General features: G+C 43.4%; 1 protein-coding gene across 4 annotated transcripts; it reads left to right on the top strand.

Moving 5' to 3' along the window:
- The first annotated feature begins 260 nt into the window (after positions 1–260).
- On the top strand, positions 261–26,023 carry usp7 (ubiquitin specific peptidase 7 (herpes virus-associated)). 4 transcript variants are annotated; one of them, XM_069149687.1, is made up of 31 exons: positions 261–780; positions 4,936–5,040; positions 5,609–5,807; positions 7,644–7,782; positions 8,126–8,214; positions 8,309–8,417; positions 8,943–9,073; positions 9,575–9,629; positions 9,709–9,789; positions 10,189–10,279; positions 10,547–10,629; positions 11,160–11,269; positions 11,984–12,161; positions 13,614–13,758; positions 13,947–14,077; positions 14,699–14,833; positions 15,336–15,437; positions 16,019–16,124; positions 16,614–16,706; positions 16,859–16,926; positions 17,172–17,272; positions 17,934–18,087; positions 18,490–18,557; positions 19,280–19,388; positions 20,197–20,274; positions 20,442–20,542; positions 22,451–22,550; positions 22,884–23,003; positions 23,087–23,158; positions 23,601–23,691; positions 24,941–26,023. In XM_069149687.1, the coding sequence occupies exons 1-31, from the start codon at positions 693–695 to the stop codon at positions 25,045–25,047; spliced, it is 3,339 nt and encodes a 1,112-aa protein (XP_069005788.1). In that variant the 5' UTR covers positions 261–692; the 3' UTR covers positions 25,048–26,023. The 4 variants fall into 4 exon arrangements, with proteins under 4 accessions (XP_069005788.1, XP_069005785.1, XP_069005786.1 ...); XM_069149684.1 differs by having other exon boundaries at positions 596–780; positions 19,286–19,388; XM_069149685.1 differs by lacking the exon at positions 261–780 and adding an exon at positions 1,020–1,427.
- The last annotated feature ends 34 nt before the right edge of the window (positions 26,024–26,057 follow it).

Here is a 26,057-nt window from a genome sequence, read left to right as displayed (position 1 = left end):
CTCCGCTCTCCCCCAGACGAGGGACAATCGGAGGAGCACACGGACTGGGGATACCGCAGGCAAAGTTGTTGAATGTGTGTCTGTAGCAAATGAGCCTTTGTTTTCATTGTTATCACTATTCGGCTGCCGAGTGTCAGGTAGCTCAACGCGAGCTTTAAACGGGGTATTTTTTTTTTTTTTTTTTTTGTTCCTCCGCGGTGCAAAGTCGTGCTTGCGAGTGCTCTCGTATTGCCCCACATTTCCCGGGGTAAAGCCGGATTGATTTAGCTAATTTCAGCGGGCCTCCCTCTCCGGAGCCCACTCTCCCCCCCCTTCCCCCTCTCCCTCTCCCCCCCCACCCCCAGTCCTTCCATCCCAACCCCCGTCGTCAAGCCAAGCGACTCGCACCCACCAAAGGCGCCGAGATTGGGCGAATAGCGAGCAAATACGTCCGCGTTTCTCTACCCGCTCCCCCGCCGACCTCCCCTCCTCGCTCCCCGGCGCTGACAGCGGACAAGGCCGAGGTCGCAAACGAGCAGGCCCGGCCGCCGAGGCTCGACCTGTCCAGCCCACCTCCGCATCCCACCACACCTCACCGGCAGCAGTCCAGAACCCGGTTCCCCGCCGAGCCGACCCTGGACAAGGTCGAGGGTAACCGAGAGAGCAGGGAGCACCGCACCACCACCACCACCACAACAACAACAGCTGCCAACATGAACCACCACCACCACACGCAGCAGCAGCAGCAACAGAAAGCCGGCGAGCAGCAGCTCAGTGAACCGGAGGACATGGAGATGGAACGTAAGTAATGGACGCGAAAAGGACGAGCGGACTTGATATGAAATGTGTGTCACGAGTCGACAGCTGCACCGACATGTTTTAATATGTGCGCTCGGTTCAGTACAGTAAACACGAAGGCCCGAAGCTAGCTCGGATAGCCGGTTGCATTTTTTTTTTTTTTTTTTTTGCTGATGGTGCGTCCGTTGCAGCATACTTGTGTGGAGCTGACCTCATTTTGCGTTATAAGCACACGGGAGCTCTTTTTATTTATTTATTTATTTATTTATTTATTATTATTATTAGTAGTAGTAGTATTCCTCTTCGTGTTGCTTGCGCTATTTCATCGCTTTGCACGTAACCCGCTCAAATCCCCGCACTTGTTAAAGAGAGCAGCCATCATTCATTCCGACGGGCGGTTTGTGTTTCTAAATGAACCGTTAACTTCTCCCGTGACAAGTTATCAAAGCTGCAGTTCGACCAACAAAAACAACAAACAAATAAATAAAATAAATTTTAAAAAAAAAATTAAAAAAAATATCGTCGCCGATCAAGAATCCAACATGAAGACTGAAGAGTGACCGACCCGCGGATCGTCGGTGAAACATAAATGTTTGTAAACAGCGCGGTTGTTAAAGTCTCGCCATTAAACATGGATCCGCTGCTGCCAGGTAAATTCATCTCTCTGCTTCGGGTTGAATAGAAGAGTTATCGGTGTTTATGTTCTTCCTCAAAGTTCACGAGTCCGTGAAGGAAAGAAGAAGGAAAAAAAAAAGGGACAGTAGTTGTTGTTTTTATTATTATTATTTTTTTAACTAATAACGCATCGATATGTAACGCCGATCTCTAAAAGATGGTGCGTTAGCGTCGTGGACGTTCAATGCGGGCAGCCGCAGATTTCGTTTGAACGCCGGCGACAAAATCTGAAAAAAATCGGGTCCTTGCAAGTCGCAGTTTGTACATTTTGACAGGTTAATACGAAAGAGTATCTGTTTTTATTTTTTTATTCCCTCCCTCCTCCCCACACAACCCCCCTAATGTGATCATTACGCTTGTAAAAAAAACAACAAAAAAAAACAACAAAAAAAAAAAAAACGCAAGGGACACTGCTAGCGGGGGCAGCTAATTGTACGCTACTCAATTAGCTCAGAGACCCGCCCGGTTACGTTCATTCGCTTGCTAGCATGCTAGTTAGCCGCCGAGCTAACGCTCACGGAGGGGGTGTGTGGCGTTCCAAAATGGCGGCTCGTATTTTGCATCGTTCGATTTTAGCTATCGGTCGTGTTTCAGGGCCTCGGACGTCCGCCTCGGTATTTTGATTTTTATTTTCGTTTCAATTGCCTCTAAATCCTCCACAACGGTACGGCCGCGCTTGACCTCGAGGCGATATCGTCCTCTCCCGGCGTTGTTTCCGAAAGCCCGTTAAAGCTCGGTTACACGGGGTCCCGGCTAAACGTGGCTAATGAAAGGGGCCTGCGGATGAATCTGTGGCTAAAGGAAGCTAACGGGAACGCAGCTGCGTCAATTGTGATTCTCATGACCGCCCGTGTGATAACGTGTTTATCCGTCCGTGTTAGAAACGAGGACAAACGTGACGACCGTACGTGCTTTTATTCTGCCGTTTGTTTAGTTTGACGTGAGGCGGTGTTTTGTGTAAAAAAAAAAAAAAAAAAAAACCCGTGCGGCGGCCGCTGCAGTGTTGAGGTGAGCCAGGCCCGCACAGAGGCAGCGCGGGGATTTGCTGCTTCATTGTATGGAAGACCAAAAGGCATGGAGCTCGCCATTTTTAATGATCTGTGTTTTTGTTAGTTTGATTTGAAGCGGGCGGGGGGGGCCCATCCATTTAAGCATGGACCGAGCATTTTAGACACGGAACATCCGCACTACCAGCATTTTTATTAGATTATCACTGATGTCAACTTTAAACCGAGCACAGGCTCGTGGGAGCCCTCAGCTTCACTGCGTCATTTATTCCAAGCGACTTCATTATCTGCTCTCTTCCACACTGTTGCTTTTTTTATTCATCAGCACACAATATAGAGATCACCCCTTTCAATTATTAAGTATAAGAATGGAAGAACCTGCCTAATTGGCATTTTTCAGACATTTATTTGAACAATTGCCTCACTATTAGCAGGTGCATTTACTGGACCCCTTCAGTTGCTGTTTCACCTTTCTTTGGCTCTCCCTCAGTGCACTGCAGCCTTACAAGGACAGTGAAAACAAGTTGACATAATAAGCCGCTCGCTTTTTCTGACTGCTCATAGCAACACACACACACTGCTTTTCCTTTATGGTATAAGGCTCCACAGTTTAGGTGGGCTTCAGCTACCACCTGCACTGCATATCTCAGTCATTTTATCTGGATTTAACTAGGATGCCAGGCTGCTGCTGCCACTCGGTCAGTCTAGATTTTCTGACTCTATTGGTAGAATATATTGCTGTTTTTCAAGATGCCTTTGTTATAAAGCTTTTTGTAAAAGGACAAATAAATTGTAAGATCAGCTTGGTATCATTGACAGTTTTTAAGTCAGGATTTTATTCAGTAATATTATTTGTGCTCCATATTGTTTTGGGGTGCCTTTACTCTGTCGGTCTGTGTTCTGAAAGTAGAGGAATACATCAGAGCATGTGCTGATGCACCAAATTGTATTCTAGCCTCTTAGTGCCAAGTCATTGTGACAGGATCAGCTGTGCTCTTATAACCTTGTTGATGTGGGTTAAACACACATCTGGAGTTGTTTTTCTGTTTGCTCAGCACAAAGTTGTTTCATAGATGAAAATTTAGCATGATGCTTGAAACAACTTTTATTTTCTAAATTTAGTCCACAATCTGTGGACTTTAAAAGATTAGGGAAGATTAGATTGCATTTTTGCAACTTCTCAATTGAATGAGAAGATGTGATAATGCTGGTTATGAAAGATTACTGTTGTAATGCAACCATAACAGACATTCAGATGAATTACTGTGGTGGGTTTTGGACACATTTATAAATAATAAATCACTTTATCGAGATGCTTTTGATTTTCCCCTTTACATTCCACAGTTCTACTCTTTAATCCAAAATATAATCCTACATCTAGCTCGGCCTGGTGCGGATCCATTTCTGTATACTTCTCAAAGGTCTCAGGATAGACTTGATACAGTGGGAGTGGGACAATAGGTCTTTACGGAGTTGACTGACAGACGCCATTACCACGGTGTAATCCACTTGGGGAAACGAGGTCAGTCTGCTGGAGGACTCCGTCAGTAACGTTACCTGGGAACACACACTAGTGAGTCTGTAAGCTCGGAGGAAGACATGAAACAGAGTCTTGAGGGGTGGACTGACACAGCAACACGTTTAATGACATGCCTGTGTTCATGTCAATGCCGCCGGTACTCTCAAGTCTGGCTTTTGTAGCGTCATTGTCATCATCACAGGATCTAGGCAGATTTCACTCGCTCCTTGGAGTCGACTCAAAGCTCCTCCGATTCTGTCATCAGTGTGTTTGGATAGATTAGGCTGTGCATCGAGCTGTCTCATTCGGCTGGGATAATTGTTGTCCTCTGAGCGTGTGTGTTTTCTTTGAACGATGACTTGCAGCTTAATGCTGCATTGTGTCCATAATTACCCAGCCTGCTGTTGTGTTGCATGGTCTTTGTTCCGTGTGCACACAAACACACTCTCTTTTTGTTGCCCCCACTCTGTCACACACGTCAAGTGGGAAAGAAGACTTGTCATGCCATCGCCGCAGGGTTTTCCCCGGAAAGAGTAGAAAAAGGAAAGGGAAGGATCATTTCCATCATCAACCAAAAGATGGAACAGTAGCAAAAACATTGCAAGAAAACAATAGTTTAAAATGTTTTAAATTTTCTATTCACATTGTCTTGAAATCAAATAGTTTCACAGTAGTAAGAAAATAATGTCATATTATCCATCATAGGTACAACTTTTAGTTTTAAACGGTTATTGTTGTTGCTGGATGATAACAAGGTAAATATGAATTGCCATGAATAAAACGTGAGAGCAAACCTTGTGTGAACTTTTATTAGCTCTTGAAGCTATGAGTTATTGGTCTTTATCATGTTTCACCCCACGTTTCTGAACTGCTGAAATCTGACGTCTCTACCCAGGTACCAATGCAACAACACTGCAAGTTCATACAGCCTCATCATAACGGTTTCTCTCTCTGTAGCTGGAGACACAGACGACCCTCCAAGAATCCCGGCCAACCCAGTGATCAATGGTAACGTGGCCATGGCAGATGGACACAACAATACAGAGGAAGACATGGAGGATGGTGAGCACAATGTGTACTTATACAAAACACGTTGGCATGTACAGTGAAAGAAATTTAAACTAATATCACGTTTTGGTATGTATCTTGATTTTGGGGTCATGGCTTTAATGCGTTTTTCGTACAGCAGAGAAGACAGAAATGCATGAACTAACATTCAAAAGTGTCTAATTGGCCATAACCCTTACTGTAACAGTTAAAGCACTCAAATGCTTTCACCTTGTCAATAAGAAAAACAAACAAATAACAAAAATAAGCACAAATGTTAGCAATACTCAATCATAAGACTCTGACCTTTGTACTTGGTAATCTTAATTTAAATTAACAATGAAAGACAACAGTGAAGTTCAGCTGTAGAGTTGTAATGCTGCCTTTCTCACTTTTTGTCAACATTGAAAAAAAGTGCGAGCGCATCGGCAGAAGGAGAGTTCTGTTGTTTGGATCACACGGCGGACCGAACAGAATATTCATACTGAACTGAAGTGTCTCGTAAAGTACCAGGTCCTGTCAGTTAAGTTGAGGGAGGAAACCTTTTCTCACCCCTCGTGTTTTACCCCTTTCCCCTCCACAGACACCAGTTGGCGGTCAGAAGCTACTTTCCGATTTGTGGTGGAGCGCTTCAGCCGCCTGAGCGAGTCGGTGCTGAGCCCGTCCTGCTTCGTCCGGAACCTTCCCTGGAAGATAATGGTGATGCCGCGCTTCTACCCCGACCGGCCACACCAGAAGAGCGTGGGCTTCTTCCTGCAGTGTAATGCAGAGTCAGACTCCACGTATGTATCTTTGAGGGATTCGGGAGTACATGATAAAAACTGTTAGTAGCAAAAATATGCTCTCACAGATTTTGCTTCTTTAAATGACCCATTCAGGGTTTCTCCACTAGAGGATGGATAGTTGTGCTGCGCCATGCTGCAAACAGCTGCAATCAGTTGAGCTGCGCTGGCTTGCTGCAAGTGGTTTCCCACTGCACGGAAAGAAGTAGCGGTTGCTGCTCGTGTGGCTGTGATAAACGCATTATATTTCCTCTAATGTCTTCACAATAATCACCTCCTACAGGTTTGTCAGTTGAAAGCATTTAGTGTGAAGCAGCAATGGCAGGAAATATTCATTTTATATCAGCAGTAACCTAATGCAGCTGTGAAGTGACTATTATTTTTCTCTAGTGTCCAGCACAGTTAAAGTGCTTTGGACAGCGGCAGAGACGGGGACGGGACGGGACGGGATGGCTGTGGTTGGCAGACGTGCAGCTCAGCACAGCTATCCCGTGCCGTGAGGTTGCGTTGGACACGCATGCGATCACAGTTTGGCACAGTGCCACTATTGGCCAACCCGGGATAATGAAACAACCCTGTTTGTGTATACATTTTGAACACGCAATTTCAAAAAAAAGTTGGCCTTTTCAATTAGTTCATGTTGAAATTAATTTTCTAGCTGCATCATCCCGCTTGTCGTACAGCGACGCATCCCCCGACCGTGATGCTGCACCATGGGGGCACTTGTGCATTTCTGTTGGGTGTCTTGATTACATCATCGTCGTATGGTGGGAAGAAAACCCAACTTTGTTCAAATCAGACCTTCTTCCAGTATGTTTTAGTCTCCCCACATGCCTTCTGGCAAACAGTGGCCCAGATCTCAGATGTTAGCTTTTCCAACGGTCTCTTTCTCTGCTGTGACAAGTGAGACACAAGTGCTTTAGTTATCTTAACCATGACGCCCTGTCCTCCTTTGCCACGAGCCCCTCGCTGTCTTCTCTGACTGGTGTCCTTTACAAATGGACACCTGACAGGCTGTTCGTTGGAGGTTCTTTTGTTTGAATGGTCGACATTACTGTACTCAGTTCAGTAAAACTTTTCCTTCCTCTGACTGGTATTTCACAGTAACTTTGTCCAATTGTTTCAGAAGCTTTTGGATCCTTCATTACACACGGCAGTTGTCATAGCGCGATTACACACGGGCAATCTCCAGCCAGTTAATGATGCACTTATAAAGATACTTGGCTGCTCTGTTGATGATTTCGGTGTTATGTTAAATGGTGTGCAGACTTGTGCAGTCAGTTATTTTGTGTGTCTGAATTAATTTTTTACTTTGCATCAATTTGAGGCAACATTTGTTCCTTTGGTTTCATTAATGACAGTGATCCCGATGCCCTGATCTTCTAGTGAAGTGAAAGTGCCTTTTTAATACCTCAGAGATATTTTGGTCAATAAGAAACCTCAACCAAGAAAAATTAAATGAAAAAAGGAAGTAAAATGAGCTTTTGAGGCTTCACCCTCTTCTTGTTCCCTTCCATTCTTTTATGTTTTTTTGGGAACAGAAGTGGAAGCGAATGTGGATCAGCTTATGTAGATCATGGTTTTATACAGGTTGTTGGTTTTGTGCTAAATTCTAGCTCCAATGAATCGTGTTGTTAACTCACATTTGTTGTAGCCCATTCAATCTTCTCAATGTGCTAAAAGTGTTCAATCAGAATCTAGATCTGCATCAAAGTTCACATCATTAGATCTTTTACCCCCTCAAGGAAGAGCAGTTCTTCATGTGTCTGCTTTCCCAGGGGTAAGAAATCCTTCAATATTTCTAGTATTTTAAATATGGTGGTTTTGCTGTTTCAGCTCATGGTCTTGCCACGCGCAGGCCATGCTGAAGATCATCAACTACAAAGACGACGAGAAGTCGTTCAGCCGCAGGATCAGTCACCTGTTCTTCCACAAGGAGAATGATTGGGGCTTCTCCAACTTCATGTCCTGGAGTGTAAGTACAGACACTTGTCAGGAATTACTGTCGGGCTGTAAAAAAAAAAAAAAAAAAAAGTGGGTGGACTTATCAATATCAACAGCAAAATGTTGTTTTGTGGTGGGACAAGAACCATTCAAGAAAAACTGGATTTTGTTGTTGTCGAGACTGGAAGACACACGGTCAAAAACGAGTCTGTTGTGTTGTTATATATGTTTTTATACATTTGTTGATTGTATTAATAAAACAGGGCAGGTTTGACAGGGTTGTTTTATTTTTATGCAACATAATACATTTTTGTTCACTGCCCGTTTGGACCTTTTGTACAGGTAACAACTGTTTTGATGATGTTGTGTTTCAGGATGTGACCGATCCAGAGAGGGGCTTCGTTGATGATGACAAAGTCACATTTGAAGTCTACGTCCAGGCAGATGCTCCACATGGAGTGGCGTACGTTGTCTTTTTTTTTTGTTCCTCCTCTCTGCAGCGGTCTCAGTTTTACATTTAGACGTATTTCTCTAACATGAGCTTTCTCTGTAACCAGCTGGGACTCCAAGAAACACACCGGCTACGTTGGACTAAAGAACCAGGGAGCGACCTGCTACATGAACAGCCTGCTACAGACACTCTTCTTCACCAACCAGCTACGACGGGTAACGTCTTATCTTTGCATGTTTGTCTGTCATGAGAGTTTTCTTTGTGCAAAGTGTTGGTTTTCCTTGTTGGCTGAATGCATTGGCTTTAGATGACCAGGTTTCCATGTGCTGTTCATATGTAGAGAGATGCAGAGAAAACGATAATCTAATATAGGTACAAATGTGAAGTAAAATATGCAACCTGCCGGTGTGGTATTCACTTCTGCAAAGGGTTGCTGCTTTTTTTCCCTTTGACTATAAATACATGCTTTGTTTTCTAATGTTGTACAACATCTGCTGCTAGTTCATCTTGTAGCATTTCTACCACAATCCTCCAGGTTCATTAAGAACTTTTAACTTACCAAGATCTCTGTTTTCTACGCTTTTCCAATAACACCTCTGAAAATGTGGGTTTTGTCATCAGAAGAACAGTTTGAATTTAGGAAATGTCCTCGCAAAATGGTGATAAACTAACTTCATTCTGAGAGCATTTTCCTCTCATAGATGTGGTGTAAATCCTCATGACTCCTCTCTTCATCCCAGGCGGTGTACATGATGCCCACAGAAGGAGATGACTCGTCCAAGAGCGTCCCCCTGGCACTGCAGAGGGTTTTCTACGAGCTGCAACACAGCGACAAACCCGTTGGCACCAAGAAACTCACCAAGTCCTTTGGGTAGTTTTGGCTTTTTTTTGTTTGTTATTGACCAAACAATATTGACCTGTCCTGTTATTGAACTGTCTTTTGTCATAAGAACGATGGAGGCGAGAATGAATAGTGAAACTAGTATCTACTGTTTTGGCTCAATGGTAGAACTGGAGCCCTCTTTCCTGTTTAGAACATTGAAGAAATGCGGGTTAAAGTGAGATATCTGCTGAATTTGAACTATTATGTCTTTTTGTATTCAACTTGATGTGTCAGCTGACACTGAATCGGATTTCATAAAGTAAACAGATTTTGTGGAGTGTGGTTGTTTTACTGTGACTTGTTGGATGTTACCTGTGAGTGTGGCGATGTGGTTTGCTGCTGTGATCTCCGCTGCCATTATTGCTGCAAGATTTTAATGTTTGCAAAGCCAATGCATTAAGACTGTGTAAAATGTAATTGAATCATTTTTTGCCTGATCTGTGCTGATTGTCTCTAACTGCTTCGCTGTGTCTGTCTCTTTGTGTGAAGGTGGGAAACATTAGATAGCTTCATGCAACATGACGTGCAGGAGCTGTGCAGAGTGGTGAGTTTCCTCATAGACTCTTAATGAAATGTGATTGCATGCTGATTTATTACTGACACTGTGCATGTGTGTCTTCCAGCTTCTGGACAATGTGGAGAACAAAATGAAAGGCACATGTGTTGAGGGAACCATCCCCAAGCTTTTCAGAGGAAAGATGGTGGTAGGTTTTCTCTGATGTTCCTTATCCTGTCCGACTTGAATTGTTAGATATAGTAATATTTTATATATTAATCATAAAATACCACATTTAATCAATGTTCAAAAAGACATGGCTCTTTTTAGGGTGACTTATGCTGCTAATTTGTTGGAAGTAGGTTTGACACACTTCTGCTCAGTCATGTGTGCGTACTGCGTGTACATCATGCTGTGAACACAGTGACATGAAGGAGGCTAACGCAGGATGTAGCCTGGAACAATGTCAGTTTAAGAATAGAAGGAGGTTAAATCAAGACGTGACCCTCTGAGAATGAATATTTCTGACTCGCCTGTTGTATCATGCAGTCTGACCCCTGTGTGTCTCTGTGTGTCTCTGTGTGTCTCTGTGTGTGCTACTGTCCAGTCATATATCCAGTGTAAGCATGTGGACTACCGGTCTGAGCGGATAGAGGACTACTATGACATCCAGCTGAGCATAAAAGGAAAGAAGAACAGTGAGTAGCAACGACGACACAACCTAACGATTTTACTCAGCAGTGAAACATTGGTGCTGTGTAAAAGTTGTACTTTTGTTTTTATATATTGGCTTAAACTAACTCCCCACACTTATTTTATTTCCCTTTTCCTGTTAGTTATCGACGTTTAAGTGTTAAATAAAAGAACTTACTGCAAAGCATCAGTATTTAGACCTCTAGTTGGGTGTGTTTGTTATCAGTATTGGTGTTTTCTTGACCTCATCTATGTTCCCTGCTTGTTTCCAGTCTTTGAGTCATTCAAAGATTATGTTGCAACTGAACAGTTAGATGGAGACAATAAATACGACGCAGGAGAGCACGGCCTTCAGGTGAGACGTCATCATTATTTATGTTTGATATTTATTTTAGTTTGCTTAGATTTAGTGCTTATGTTTTAATTTTGCTGCTATATTGTAATTGGTATTAAAGCTAATGTAAACTTAATATTTGTTGCTCAATCTTCCTCATCTGATACAGCAGGACTCAATGTAAATCTGAAAATGGAGAACACTTTTTACTGATAGTCGTGAAGAGATTTGGTGTGTCCAAATAACCCGGTGGAAAAGATGGAAAAGCTTTCGATCCTCATTTTATTTAATGCCTTTATTCCAATATTTTGTCCAAGCTACATGGATTATAAAATAAGATCCTGATGCTTGTTACCTGCCTCCTGTTAACATTGAAGAAAAGGAGGTGCAATAGAGAAATATGTGGCTACAGTGAAATTTAAGCTTTAAAAATTGCATCAACAATCTGGTTGAAATGAGTGGCTTAAAGCAAAAAGCATTCTTGGTTGGAGAATGAATGTCAGCGGGATGTCCTGACCAGATGCCTGATGTGTTTTATGTTTGCACTGTAGGAAGCAGAAAAGGGAGTCAAGTTCCTTACCTTCCCTCCAATCCTTCATCTGCAGCTGATGAGATTCATGTATGACCCACAAACTGACCAAAACATTAAGATCAATGACAGGTAAAGCAAACGCACCAGACCTCACCCTCCCACTGTCTACACACATTCATTCTTTATTTCATTTATTACTTTACAACCCAAACACTGCCCCGTCAAAAGGAGATTCTTCCCCGTCACACAGTGCGTCAGTGGCTGGTGCCTGGATGTAAACTCAGAGAAGGTCTGGTCCATATTACCACAGCCTGCAGGAGCAATAAACTTCCAGAAAAACGTCACTTGAGCCGTCACTCTGTGAACAGCATGCCCTGCTCTGAGACGGGGAGACAGGAAGTCACTGAGATTGTTCCCGTTAGGAACCTGTCGTTCTGTGCAATGCTTTGTGGGAGCTAATAGTGTTTTAACAATCCAGCAGAATAACGTGACGCTTTCAAAAGACACGCACGCGCACACGCACGCACACAGAGCCATCTAGAAAAGATAATTTCCCTGCATCTCAGTGGGCTCTGAGTCATCCTCATGATGCTGCCACAGGCACCTGGCCCCCTCAGGGTTTTGTATGGATGTGGAATGGCAGTTGAACTTGAATCATACTTGAGCTTAAACTGGCTTTCAATCCTATTTATTTTTAAACATCATTTTGTGGTCTTTATTTCTGCATTCCGTTCCTGTATTATCTGCTGTCATCTCTCCATCTTCTCACATGTCCCCCTCAAATCTCCCTTTTACTCCATCCACCCATCCATCCTCACTGCTTCTCCTTCTCCTCCTCTCTAGGTTTGAGTTTCCAGATCAGTTACCTCTGGATGAGTTCCTTCAGAAGCCAGACTCCAAGGACCCGGCCAACTACATCCTCCATGCCGTGCTGGTGCACAGCGGGGACAACCATGGCGGTCACTATGTCGTCTATCTCAATCCAAAAGGAGACGGCAAAGTGAGTGTCAAGGAACCAATAGTGAGAACAATTTTTTTATGCACCTTTCACCAAAATTTTGTGTTTGTGGGGTTTGGCAGGATTGATTCATACATTTAAGGGGTTTTGTACACTATTAGATAGAATTATAAAAAAAACACTACAAGTTTGTATTTTGGATGAATTAAAGCCTTGCATTCATTAGCAGTCATTTGAGATGGGGGACTTCTGCACTGGACTGACTACTATAGACAACAAACATCACAATGTACTTAAATCATTACCTTTAATAGAATTGGTTATAGTTGTATAGTGTATTTGATTATAAGGCTTTTTACCCACACAAAATGAAATGCTTAACTATTTATAGAGATGTTATGACGCTCTTAAAGATAACAACCAAAATCATGGCTCTTCAGAAAGCATCAGCTTTTGGAAATATCTAACTACGGCTGCATAAATCAAGATTCAAGTTACAAAATAGATACCTGCCAGTTCTTTAGTCACAAGATGTTCCAAAAATATACAAAGATGTTAAAAACCCAGTGGCGCTACCCACTCAGTTTCACAGAATAGACGCTTCATAGTTGACAAGATTCCTGAGAGACAGGCAGGGGACCACCTAATGTCAAAAGAAAGGATGTTTCAAAACCAGTGTTTCGTTAGCTATGAATTAGGATGAATAGACGGATGTGGCACTGACACAAGTCCAGTGTGAGTCCAGAAGTGTTATGTCAGAAAAGCGACTCCCACTCATCTCCGCTGCTCCAAATGACATGATTCTGTTTGTACACTAGCACCGAGTGCTCTTACATGTTAGGAGTCTTACTTACCGGAGTACTTTGAACTCGACGGGGTCGTGTTGTCTCAAATTGCACACGGCCGTACTGCACTTACCAGAAATGACTGTAGCGCTTGAATGCATCACCTGCCAACGTATCTGCCGGCTTTAATTATTTGACTCAGAAATGGCCGTGTGTTTGTGCCCTCTGTTTCTCTCACACACAATAAATGCACTCAAAATAGTGAATGTGAGGACGTAAGTACGCCATTTGGAACACGGCGCTAAAACTCCTCCTCTCAAATGCACACATTAATGCATGTTTTGTTTATTTTGTAGACGGTTCAGCTGGTTGATCACTCCTGTGCTCGTAATCCGTTTGTGAAGGGGACAATAGGTTTATTATAACAAGAAGTAATCAGGGCAGGTTTTCCTAGAATTTTAGCTTCATTCATTTGCAATTGGGGTTGATTGAAAATATTTGAAGAAGTTGAAACGGTTATCTTAAGTGCTTTCTGGTTTTCTCTTTTTCTTCCCTCTCCATTCTTGGTGAGCCATCCCTCTATTCTCCCATCTGCTCCTCTCTCTGGCTCCCTCATCTCTGCCTCTGACCCCACCACCACCACCTTCCCTCTGACCCCACCACCACCACCTTCCCTCTGACCCCACCACCACCTTCCCTCTTCCACGTATCCTTCCATCTCCCTCTGCAGTGGTGTAAGTTCGATGATGACGTCGTGTCACGGTGCACCAAGGAGGAGGCCATAGAACACAACTACGGTGGACATGATGACGACCTCTCAGTCCGCCACTGCACCAACGCTTACATGTTGGTGTACATCCGTGAGTCCAAGCTGAGTAAGTAACATACTTCCTCCTTCTCGCTCTCTCCCCAATATAAAAGTACAAATAGACATTGTATTCGACATATATAAGGGAGGTCGGAACATTTCATTCCTCTTTAATATCTTAATGACAGTATTAAGCGTAAATGTTACACTCTCTTTGGCATATGGTTCTCATTTGTACCGCTTGGTGTATCCCAGGTGAGGTGCTCCAGCCAATGACTGACGTGGACATCCCCCAGCAGCTGGTGGAGCGTCTGCAGGAGGAGAAGAGGGTGGAGGCACAGAAGAGGAAGGAGCGCCAAGAGGCTCACCTCTACATGCAGGTCCAGGTAGGGAAGCACTTTTAACCTTTTTAATAGAATTGGGATTCATGTGTTGCCTTGAATACAAATATTTGGATTTATAATCTATCATGGTGAATATTTTTCTCAAAATATTTCACATAAGCAGCATCAACATTAAGAGGAAGCCTCGCAAAGTATGTTGTTTTAGTTGTGTTTTTAATATGAAACGCCAGAGTGAACTGTTGTTTTGCCAGACGTAGAACAACATATAAGCAGCTGGCAGATCCGTAGGAGTCTTCACCCAGGTTTGTCTCAGTGTGGCTGAGATGGAGAAGAGCAGCGAGTGGTTGGGAGGACACGACTTGTTCATAGACGTTTTCTGCACTGACTTTATTACTGGGTCAAAGAAGTCAGCATGGAGGCTAATTTCTCTCATTACTGTGCTGTGAAGAGATAAGAGTATAATTTAAATATTAGAATGAGATTATGTGAAACCCCAATGCCATATTTCCTGTAAGCCACCAGCAATAGTGAACTGGTTAGCTGTAGCCGACACTTTGGACAGTTGGTGCAGATGAAGCTTTATATTCTCTCTTTCTGTGTTTTGGTTCTTTGTCCAGTTTAACTGTGACTCACTAAGATTGCTCATCTTCCTCCTCTGGACAGATGGTGACAGAGGACCAGTTCTGCGGTCATCAGGGCAACGACATGTACGACGAGGAGAAAGTGAAGTACACGGTTTTCAAGGTCCTGAAGAGCTCCACGCTGCAGGAGTTTGTCCAGAACCTCTCCCAGACCATGGTGAGAGACTCAAGACTGTGTAGATGTCGTGTTACCACAGCGGGCACCAGACTAATTCAGCTGTAGTGTAGGCACACTGATTCATGTTTGCTGCTTAAAACTGTTGAAAAGTAAACAGAATATAGGTTCAACATGTCAACATTAGGCAATACTTGATTTATGCTGAAGGAAACTGTCTTCACGCAGAGTCACACCTCTATCTGAAAGAGAAGGCTTGCTGTCTTTCCTGTTTGCCTGCCACATGTAGTCAACAAACACACATTCCCTCTAATTCTCCCTCCCTCTCACTGATTAACGACGAGGGGAGAAGTGTATACTATGGCAGCTTGGCAATTGGGAAATAAATACAATAGTTTGAAAGTCTTAAACACTCTTGCTTGGTTTGTTTTTATCATCATGGTTCTGCTTTTTGTGGCTTTTAATCACAAACTGAAGCTGAGATTTTTTTTTTTTTTTTTTTTTTTTTGAAACTGTAAGAAACTCACTTATTGATGTGCTGCAGGGTTTCCCACAGGACCAGATGAGGCTGTGGCCCATGCAGGCCCGTAGCAACGGAACCAAGCGACCCGCCATGCTCGACTACGAGGCTGAGTGCAACAAGTCGGTAGGTGTTTGTGTTTCAGGGTGTTGAACAGGATGAAGCTGAAATGTGAGAGCTGGCAGTTTTGTCTCGTGACACTTGGTGATGTAAAGGACTTAAAATGCAACACAAAGCTTCAGAAATGCAGAAATGGAATGCATGTCCATTTAGCATTTTCAATCTATTTAAGATGCAATCCAAAACGTTTTTTTTTACTGTAAGCAGAAATGAAATTGCCTACATTAAAATATTTAATAAAGTTGCCACTGCAACAAAACAATAATGTAAAGATAAATGCAGCAACAGGAGCAGGATTGTTTCTAGAAGGGAGTCCTCCCTACGAGGACTCGTGCATTTATCTCCTCATAATGCATCAGCCGTCGGAAAAATGGTCCACAAGTAATCCGTCAATTCAGTGTCACTTAATTGTTGGCACCGTCCCTTAACGTATTTGTGTTTGTGCTCATGAATACATACATAACAACTCTCGGAAAATGGCTGTGTTTTAACACCAACTCAGAGATGTTAGTATCAGTGGAAAACTTTTTTATTATTATTATTATTATTTTTTTTTAATTAAAAGCTCGTGCATGTTTGTGTTTCAGATGATCGACTTAAGTGACAACGAGAACCCCTGGACAATATTTCTGGAGACCGTGGATCCGGAGATGGCAGCCAGCGGGGCCACGTTACCCAAGTTTGACAAAGACCGTAAGTTGTGAACGTCATTCCTCGTCCAGTTTGATGTCAGTCTCAGCAGTGGTTTTTGTTACTTTACTTCTTAAACAGCATTTTATGTAGAAAACTTGTTTTTAAGGTGTCAAAGTCTCTGAATCTAGTTAGTTAGTTGCTTTTAGTTTGTGTTGGCAAAGGCATAGTGCTACGTGAAATAGAAGAAAATGCTGCTTTACAGGTTATGATGACTGTTTTTTTCCCAAGGTGTGAAGAGTCAGACTAATTAATATAATGTAATAGTTGTTTTAAGTTGTGATTTAAGTTGTCATAGCCCCACAAAATGGACTTTTTAGTGTATTTAGTATTATATTTTTAACAATACTTGTGTTAATTTAGGCTGTTTTCCAGACATGCTGTCCTCCCCTCTCTTTGTCAGACCAAGTTAGTTTTCTTCTCTTCACCAAGCTGCCACTTCTTTAAGATACCTGCTGTATCTTTAGTGATTTTCTCTCAATCTTTTTATAGATGATGTCATGTTGTTCTTGAAGATGTATGACCCCAAAACCAGAAGCTTAAATTATTGTGGACATATCTACACACCTATATCCTGCAAAATAAGTAAGTGACGGATACTCTCGTGTCTGTTTTAGGCCTAACACCCTGTAAGTAGACGAATGTGTGTTTAAACAGGATAAACTTCATCAGTAAAAATGCTTTGAATGTAAAGATTAATCGGGATGTCTCTGTTGTTCTTTTCTCCCCGAAACCAGGAGACCTGCTGCCAGTCATGTGTGAGCGAGCAGGGTTTCAGCAGGAAACTAGCCTTATCCTCTATGAGGTGATCTATTTATGCGGCACTCGTCTTTGTCCTCACGTGCTCCTTCACACACTCTCAGTCTGAAGCTCTTCTATCTGGCACACGGCCGTCGTCTGTCAAACGCTCTCGTGCACACGTTCACACTGTCACATGCAGCATCTCTCTTTCTCCTCACACCTCAGTGTTTACTCGTCCTTCACCGAATGCTCTCGTTCAATTAGCAGACATGTTTGACTACATTCCTCTTGATGCTTTGTGTGTCACAGGAAGTAAAGCCCAATCTAACAGAGCGGATACAGGACTATGATGTCTCTCTGGACAAGGCCCTGGACGAGCTCATGGACGGGGACATCATTGTCTTCCAGAAGTAGGTTTTTCTTTGTGTATTCCACTCTTTGGATCAGAAAGTGTGAGGTCTATTGTTTAGGTGCTGTATGTTTCTGTTTGGAGTGAAAGGAAGACATACTCATTTATAGCAGCCTTAGGTGATGTTTCCAATGGTAACAGCTGCTCTGATGTTTTCCTTGTATCTTCTGTGGTTTGTAAATGAAATGCATTTCATAGAAGAGGACACTTCTCATGAGATGACAGCAATCTCTGTTTGAGCTATTTATACCCGTTATACTGACCGGCCATCTTAAATGTCCTTAATATAACATACTATCAGGAACATAACATGCCTTTATACGATTTCAGTTTATCACAGAATCCATTGGTATATTTTGTTCCGTTTGGGGGGTTGTTGGCGGAAGATCTTGTGCTCAGTTCAGTTAACGAACAATTAGCTTTGAATATTTTCTGTGCCACTCGGATGCTTCATACCTGCTGCTTAATTTGTCTCCCAACCTACTTCTGTCCTGCTCTCTGTCCTTCACCTGTCCTTCCATCATCGTACCACCTGTCCTTCCTTTTGCCTTTGTCACATCTACCTCTACTCTTCCTTCACATTGTCTTCTTCTGCCCTCTCCTGTCAACACTGCACATTCTCTAACTCAAGTTATATTTCCTACCTTCCTCCAACCGCGCAGGGACGACCCAGAGAATGACAGCAGTGAGCTGCCGACAGCCAAGGACTATTTCCGGGATCTCTACCACCGGGTGGATGTCATTTTCTGTGACAAGACCATCCACAACGACCCCGGCTTCGTGGTCACGCTCTCCAACCGCATGAACTATTTTCAGGTACGATCAGTTGAGGCCCTTTCAATGAATATTTGAAGTTTAAGGAAAGAAAACAAAAAGGAATCATTTCATGTGTTTGCACCAGCCCAGGTGAAAGGAAAGCATTAGCATATTGGGTTAATATTTTGGAAATTATTCTTTCGTTTTAATTTATGTGAACTGATCTTAAACCCTGACAGTAAAATGTCCAGAGAGTTATTGCTCAAAGAAATTGGGATATTTGGCGCTGATGTTATATCGGAAGATAGCATCTGTAAAAAGATCCTTAAACCTCCCAAGTTCTCAGCTTCATGCATTATAAATGTTCTATGCTTTTTGTGGCTGTTCGCATTTCAGTGACAGATGAGATGTGACAGGCCGGCCGTCGTACACCTTGTAATGTTTGTGTTGTCTGTCTGTCAGGTGGCCAAGACAGTAGCGCAGAGGTTGAACACAGATCCCATGCTGCTGCAGTTCTTCAAGTCACAGGGGTAGGAGGCTTGTCTCATCCACACACACACACACGCGCGCACACACACGCACACGTGAACGCTGTGTGAATGTAGTAATACTAATAATGCAAATATTAAGCATCATTTTTAGCTGTTGTTCTCACTACATGTCAAGGAAGGAAATAAATATGGGATTTATAGTCCGTTTTTAATATAAAACTGGGGTATCAGAAGCTGTAAATGAGATACAAGGAAGATGACTATCATTTATTATTTAAATAGCAGAAGAATTTTCCCTACAATGTTGTTTCAAGGTTGAATTTTTATTTTATTTTCAAATGATTGTTGTTGTCGTCTTTCCTAACATGTAGAAATGCGGAGTGCACGTTTACGTACCGCGCTCTCGTTCTCACGACTCGTCATGTTTGCCTTTGATTTGATCACTTGCAGTTGTCAGTAGAAATGTTGCGTAACCTGTCCCCCCCCACCTGTCTTTGTTGTTTTCCTCTCACTCCTCCCTCTTGTCCCTCTCTCTCTCTCTCTCCCTCTCTCTCCCCCTCCTCTCTTCTTTGCCTCTGCGCCTCTCCAAATTTCCTTACCCTGCTGTTCACCTCCCTCTCCTCCTTTTCTCTCCTTGTCCACCTCCCTGTGTTCTCTCCTCCTCCACTTCTCCCCCCCCCTCCTTCTGTTCCGCCTCTCCTCCCATCCCTCTGTCCGCCCCTTGGTTGTCCTCCCCCCCTGCCTGGTGGTGTGGTGGCCAGGTACAGGGACGGTCCAGGGAATCCTCTCAGACACAACTATGAGGGAACACTGCGGGACCTGCTGCAATTCTTCAAGCCTCGGCAGCCCAAAAAACTCTACTACCAGCAGGTAGGAACGGGCTGCCCACTTTATTCTTGTTGAGGTTTCTACGACGGGTTGAATAAAACAGCTGCTGTCGGCCAAGACAGGAACATGTTTCAAGCAGGTCCTGTTTCTGAATTTGTTTTGTTTTTTACTCTTTGTTGTTGCTTAGCTTTATTTCATTCAGTTGTTTTTATTGTAGCATTCAATTGTTTTTCTCTTTGGATCAGTTCATTCTTCTCTAAGATATTTGATAAAATGCTAGAATGACATCTGATATAAAAAAAAAACCCCGAATGATCATCATAACTACAACAGCTCTCTGCCTTCCTGAAAGTTTAGCAGACAAATGGTTGCAGTCTTTGTCTGCAGTAAACCATACCTGACATGGACAGACTGTATTTAGTTTGTCAAACGCTGACGTGGTAGATGTTCCTGAATCATCTAGCGCCTGGCAAACTGCTCATAGTAATGTGGCTCAGTCTGATCCCAGATAAGCTAATCAAACGTAAGCTAGCTTACAGCTATCAGTTAAGGTCAGAAAAAGACAAACGTCCAGAAAAGTTACTGGTTTTTTTCTTTAATCATAATGTGATTTTCTGAATACAACAGTTCAACCTCAGTGATAGTTTAAGCAACTGTTTGTAGCTCTACTTATAAATGCAAATTCAGAAGATTTCCCCTCTGTTAAAAATGCTTTTTGTTTTGTGTGTTTTAGGTTGAATTATGAGATATGTATTTTGAGGACATATTTAATGTGACCAATGACGACGTCTGCAGAGCCAAAAGCTTTCAAAGCTATTCTTATTTTGCTCTCTCTTTCGTGTGTCCTCAGTTAAAGATGAAGATAACAGACTTTGAGAACAGGAGGAGTTTTAAGTCCATATGGCTCAACAGCCAGTTCAGAGAGGAGGTAACACACACACACACACACACACACACACACACGCTTTGAGCATGCCGCTCTCACACATTGACATTTTGACTTCTACAAAATGGAATATTTCACAAGTGTCCACATACTCAGTGAGATGTTTGTGTGATTTGAGCCGACACATGAACTGTGTGTGTTTGTTGCAGGAGATCACCCTCTACCCCGACAAGCATGGCTGCGTGCGGGACCTTTTGGAAGAATGTAAAAAGGCAGTGGAGCTGTCTGAAAAAGGCTCCGAGAAGCTCAGGTATCTATCCTCCCGGTGTGCGTGACCGAAATATGACTGAAATACCTGTCGAAGCATTAGATTAAGCAGCGCAACGTTGTCAGCTAGTTTCAGTCTCCATCCAGCGGTGGTTGAACTTAAAGCAAACGGACATCATGGCAGACCGTAGAGGATGTTGGTGGAAGAAGCTATTTCTGGTGTTGTTGCACGTGCCTGGTGTTTGGATGTCAGCACAGTTGTCAATTCACCAGTTCAGACGTTACCTAAACATCTCAGTGATGTTTGCAAGACAGCACCTGGGACGTTCGAACCGGTTGAATGTGCTTTTGTGTCAGTTGCTTTTCAGGTATGTTGGCTGGCGTCCCAGGTGTTCGTCGCTTTGTGCCTGGGGAGGTTTTTTTTTTTTAATGGTAATTAAGGTGACTAGTTGTTTGTCTGTTAGCGTCCTATGTGTTCTGGACATAAGTTTACAGTGTTCCTCAAAATGATACAAAAAGCACTGCGGAGGTGAGCTGTCCAATCAGAGTGGTGAGAAAGAAGTCGTATTTGACATCTGCAGGGTTGCGCACCGTAGATTTGTCCCCCAGGGTCGGAGGGGAAACACCGAGTGTCACATTAACATTCGTAGGCGTCGGAGGGGAAACGCTCTGTCTCACACGTTGGTTCTCCAACATGATGATGAGCCCACTCGCATCAACTCAGGATTAACAAATAGTAGTTTAGTTTCATTTCATTTAATATTCTTCTATTTTATTATATGCATATTGTGCATTTTTATATTTAATATTTTTTACTCTGTTGTTTTATTGCTTTTCCTGTATGGATAATGCTGCTGTAGCGAAAAAAGTTTCCCCTTGTGGGATTAATAAAGTATCTATCTATCCAACAAATGCCATCCGACTTCTGAAGTCCTCACCACGGACACATCCAATGAGAAGCACATCTTTAGTTTCATCTTGGAGATGCTTCACTCTGCTGACTGTGCGTGACTGTTGTCGACTGATGGTCTGGAAGCTCATCGTCAATTATGTTTTGAATCAGAACTTTGTGACGGCTGCAGTGGTCCTTGCAGGTTTCTGCTGTTTGCACAGTGACGGTTTTACCTGTTCTTCTTCTCCTCATGTTGTTTAATGCCGATTGGAATACAACTTTTAGGTGGATTACTGCCACCTTCTGGCAGGAGTAACACATTACACTCTAACACCAGTGAAAACGGTCTCTGTTACTTACTGGATTTGACTCCCAGCGACTTCTCTCTGTTCCCCAAAAATTTGACGCCAAATTTGACGTGCGTTCTCTGCTCAGGTTTCACGTCCACGTTCAAATGGCAATTGAGTACGTAGCAGTGGTCGATCCTTGAGTCGCAAAGGTTCCCCCGGCTCCGTGCACGTCACCGCGCTGCGCTCTTGCCTGCAGGTGCCGTCTCTGAACGTTTTGATCATCTCTTGTATTTGAAGTCACTCCCTCCATGTAGTTTTTCACTGAACTCCATCCAGAGTTCAGCTCACGCTTTGAACTGGAAAGATGAGAACCTTTTCCTTCATTGTCCTCCTCGGTGTATCTGGGGTCAGGACCAGTTCAGAGAATGCAGTCTGGTCGGTCTGAATTCAGGAACCATCTTGTTATTTTACAGTTAATCTAACTTTAATCATGTACAAAATGCAATTTGCCTGTTTGAAAGGGCTTCTTTTTTCTTTTTCTTTTTCAATTTGATAATTTGACTGGATGCTGACAGTTCCAGCATTTCACCTGCTCTCAGGGACTCAGATCTCAGGCAAGCAAAAGCGCTGGATTTTGTTTTTTGTTGGCCTCCGATTATTATTTTTGTTGTTTAAGTCTTATGTTATCTCTGGTGTATTTTATGCTCTGAAAATGAGTGTTTTAAAATGTGCTGACGTACGAATCCTTCCTCTCTGTGTCCCTCTGCAGGCTGTTAGAGATAGTAAGCTATAAAATCATTGGGGTTCATCAGGAGGACGAGCTGCTAGAATGTTTAAATCCTCCTGCCAGCCGCACCTTCAGAATAGAGGTAAGTGTTTTCGGGAGATGTTCCCCGTGTGACTGTTTTCAGTGTCTCCTTCCCTTCGAGTTTATTTTTTCCCCATTTTACCTCCTTCAGTCACGTCTCTACTGACACTTGTTGTGTTTGTTGAGACGGTCCAAATCTGTCGACACAACCAGCCACCTCGGCGGTAATACTCCTGCTGTTATATGTAGGAATATTAATGCCGTAAGATATTCTGGCTCACTTGTTCCAGATTAAACGCCGAGCTGAAGCACTGACCTCCTCTGGCTGGAGAACGTTAGTGTGTTTTGGTCCATCTCGCCTCTCTCACTTGTCTCATCCGCTTCCGTCATTCAGGAGATTCCTTTGGACCAGGTGGACTTGGACAAGGACAGCGAAATGCTAATCCCCGTCGCTCACTTCCACAAGGAAGTCTTTGGCACCTTTGGGATCCCGTTCTTGCTCAAGATCAGACAGGTGTGTGTTTATATGTTTGTAAACAGTCTAGTTCACGTGACGCATTCGTCTGGTTGTTGACGTCCTTCCTTCCTCCTCGTCAGGGTGAGTCATTTCGGGAGGTGATGAGGAGGATCCAGACCATGCTGGACATCCAGGAGAAAGAATTTGAGAAGGTACGTCCCACTTTGCTTACTGTTAGTGGAGATATGGCTCCAAAATAATACCACAATATTTCTGCGATAAATACATTATTGACAAAATAATCCAATATGTCTGATTTTTAAGAACATAGAATTGCAAAAAAAATAATAATGTGCAGCATTTATCTGAGCAGTAATTCATCGTGAACATTAGTTTACCTTCAGATATTCAGTAAAAACAAACCAAACATGATCTCAGTTTCTCAGTTTGTAAACAACAGTCGCTGCTTTTAGCCACACGAGATGTTCTCGTGTACAACGAATGAAATCATTACGTCAGCGAGTCTTAATATTGCCATTAATACAAGGACTTGTTTTATAATAATATTACCGGTCTCGTCCTGATCATTAAAACTTCAGTGGTATACACAGCTCGTCTTCTACGTTAACTGTTAAGTGTTCGTGTGTTTCTCAGTTCAAGTTTGCGATTGTGATGATGGGCCGACATCAGTACATCACTGAAGACGAGTATGAGGTCAACCTGAAGGACTTTGAACCACAGCCAGGTATTTACTGCCTCTGCTGCTGTTCTGTTGTTCCCGACGCTCCGCTAATGGCACAAACTCCCCGAGTGTTTATCCACCAATCAGCCTTCCGTCACGGTTCGATTTCACTCCTGGGAGACGTGACTCAACTTGAATGTATTTCTGATATCGGCACACGGCGGCTCCAGCGATCCTCCGCAAGTGTGATTTGGAACTTCTGAGCGCTTTGGGACTTGCTGACACTGGTCACCGCGGTAACAGTGGGCACTTCAAGTCAAATTACTGTTCGATGTTCACCGGGAACGAGTCGGCTGCCGTTCGACTACTAGCGACTTGTTCTTCTTCTCTCACCTTGTTGAATGTTGGCAGACAGCGTTCGGGCGCGTCGCCGCCACCTTCTGCCCGTAGTTACACTTTATCACCAGCCGGCGGGAAGACGGGAACATTAAGCGGGTAAAAGGAAGGATGATAGTCACGTGTACTATTTGACTTTTTATTTTCTAATAACAACTCAAATAATGGAAAATCACGACCCGTCGCTGCATCGTAGAGGTTTGAAGCCGTCGGTCGCCTTCAGTTTAATGACATTCAGCTCACCGCTGAACCGGCGGTCGTACCGAAAGCTTCAAACGCTTCTGCAGGAGGAAGTGCAGGAGGAAGTGCAGGAGGAAGTGCAGGAGGCTGCTCTGGTGTTCATGAGCTCAATCCAGGAAGTCCAGTGTGAGTTAAAAATCGTTGATTTAGAATTCTTCTTAAATGGCAGAACGCGGGCATCGCTGTGATCAGCAATGATTTCATCTTTAATCGCAGCAGCTGCAAGGAGAGGCGTAACGATATGGAACGAGGAGTCCGTTTGACCTCTGCTGCACCTCGTCTGATGGTTTACTTCCTGGTCGGCCAAACGTTGAGCTAGTTGAGCCGTTTGTTTTTTCTTTCTTCTTCCGTTTAGCTTTACCGATCCGATTTAAATGAATCGGGCGACTGCGTTTGTTCGTGCTGAAGTCCGTTTGAACGAAGCCTGACCCGGGAGTGCCTGGTTTTGCCTGTAGTTACAGAGGTCGTCAGAATCCGTGAAGCTTGACTCGTTTGATCGTTTTTAAACCGTTTGCTCAAAATGAATGTCGCGCCGACACCCGAGAGTTCAGTTGACGTAAAACACCGTTCGATGCCGAAGCCGATTCTGTGCCGTTAGTGATGTCGGTCGTGTCAATGATTCCTCCGTGATGGTGTCAATCTGTCTGATGACGTGTTCGCCGTATCTCCGCCACAGGTAACATGTCCCACCCGCGCCCCTGGCTAGGGTTGGATCATTTCAACAAAGCTCCAAAGAGAGGTCGCTACACCTACCTGGAGAAAGCAATCAAGATCCACAACTAAAGCAGCCTGCCCTTCCTCTTTGTCCTCCTCATCCTCCTCATCCTGCTCCGCCTTCCTCCCTACCTACTTTAACAAACCATAACCACAGACTGTAACCAACCGTGTGTGTGCGAGCGAGCGAGCGAGAGAGAGAGAGAGAGACCGTTTGGGTGTGCGCGTGTGCTCGTATGTGTGTATTCATCACTTTTAACACCCTGCCTGGACACCTCTACACCTCTACACCTCTACAGCTCTACACCGGCACCACGTCTTCAGTCATACGGATCTTGCTGCAGCTGACGGATTTTTTTCTTCAACCACAAAATAAACTGCACCAACCACCTCCTGACTGTTTTTTTTCCCCCTCCCCCCGTTTCCCTCCACGTTTGGGGCTAATTTTTTTTTCTGGCTTCTCTACCTGTTGACTGCCTGCTTTTTGTTGCCTGTCTGGAAGTAGGAGAAAAGAAATTGGATTTTAGGATAAAAGAAGTGAAGAGGAGAGGAATTGGGACACAGTATAAATATAAGTATATATATATATATACATAAATATATATATATGAACTTCTAGACTTAGCTTTTTTCCCCCCTCTCCCACCTCACTCACCAGCTTGTTTTCCTTCAGATTTTTTGGGGGGTTGTTTTTAAATAAAGAGTTGTTTAATGAGGCGTCATGCTGCTGTGTGCAGAGTTTTGATGGAAGGATGTTTGCGAGGAGTACCTGACAGAAAAATGGCAAAGAGGCCACTTGAGCTGGCATCATCCTCCCCGAGGCTCTGTAGTTGCCCTGATGAGGTTCTTATTGATTTCTGTTCCCATCCTATAGTGCAACAAAAAACAGTATTTCCAAGTTTACACAGTTCTTTCTCACTTAGTTTGGTTGGAGGAAGTTAAATTTTTTTTTTTTTGTCTCTCTTCTGCAGATCTTGTATAATGAAATGGAAAAAAAAAAAATCTGCAAAACGGCATCTGTTTAAAAATAAATGGGGAAAAATCAGGAGGTTTGTCTGTATTTCATCTTGAACGTTGAC

This window comes from Embiotoca jacksoni, unplaced genomic scaffold (genome assembly GCF_022577435.1).
Source record: "Embiotoca jacksoni isolate LCO1_2020_lvr unplaced genomic scaffold, fEmbJac1.0.p SCAF_15, whole genome shotgun sequence".
Lineage (NCBI taxonomy): Eukaryota > Metazoa > Chordata > Actinopteri > Embiotocidae > Embiotoca > Embiotoca jacksoni.
Note: the sequence above shows the minus strand (reverse complement) of the source record. Positions and strands in the feature narration are given on the sequence as shown.

Bases quoted from the DNA above. Each gene is read 5' to 3' on its own strand.
- usp7 (XM_069149687.1), top strand. From the start codon at position 693: ATGAACCACCACCACCACACGCAGCAGCAGCAGCAACAGAAAGCCGGC. The intron at 9,630-9,708 runs GTGAGTTTCCTC...TGTGTCTTCCAG, and splicing joins TGCAGGAGCTGTGCAGAGTG to CTTCTGGACAATGTGGAGAA. The intron at 23,004-23,086 runs GTGTGTGTTTAT...CCTCCTCGTCAG, and splicing joins TCTTGCTCAAGATCAGACAG to GGTGAGTCATTTCGGGAGGT.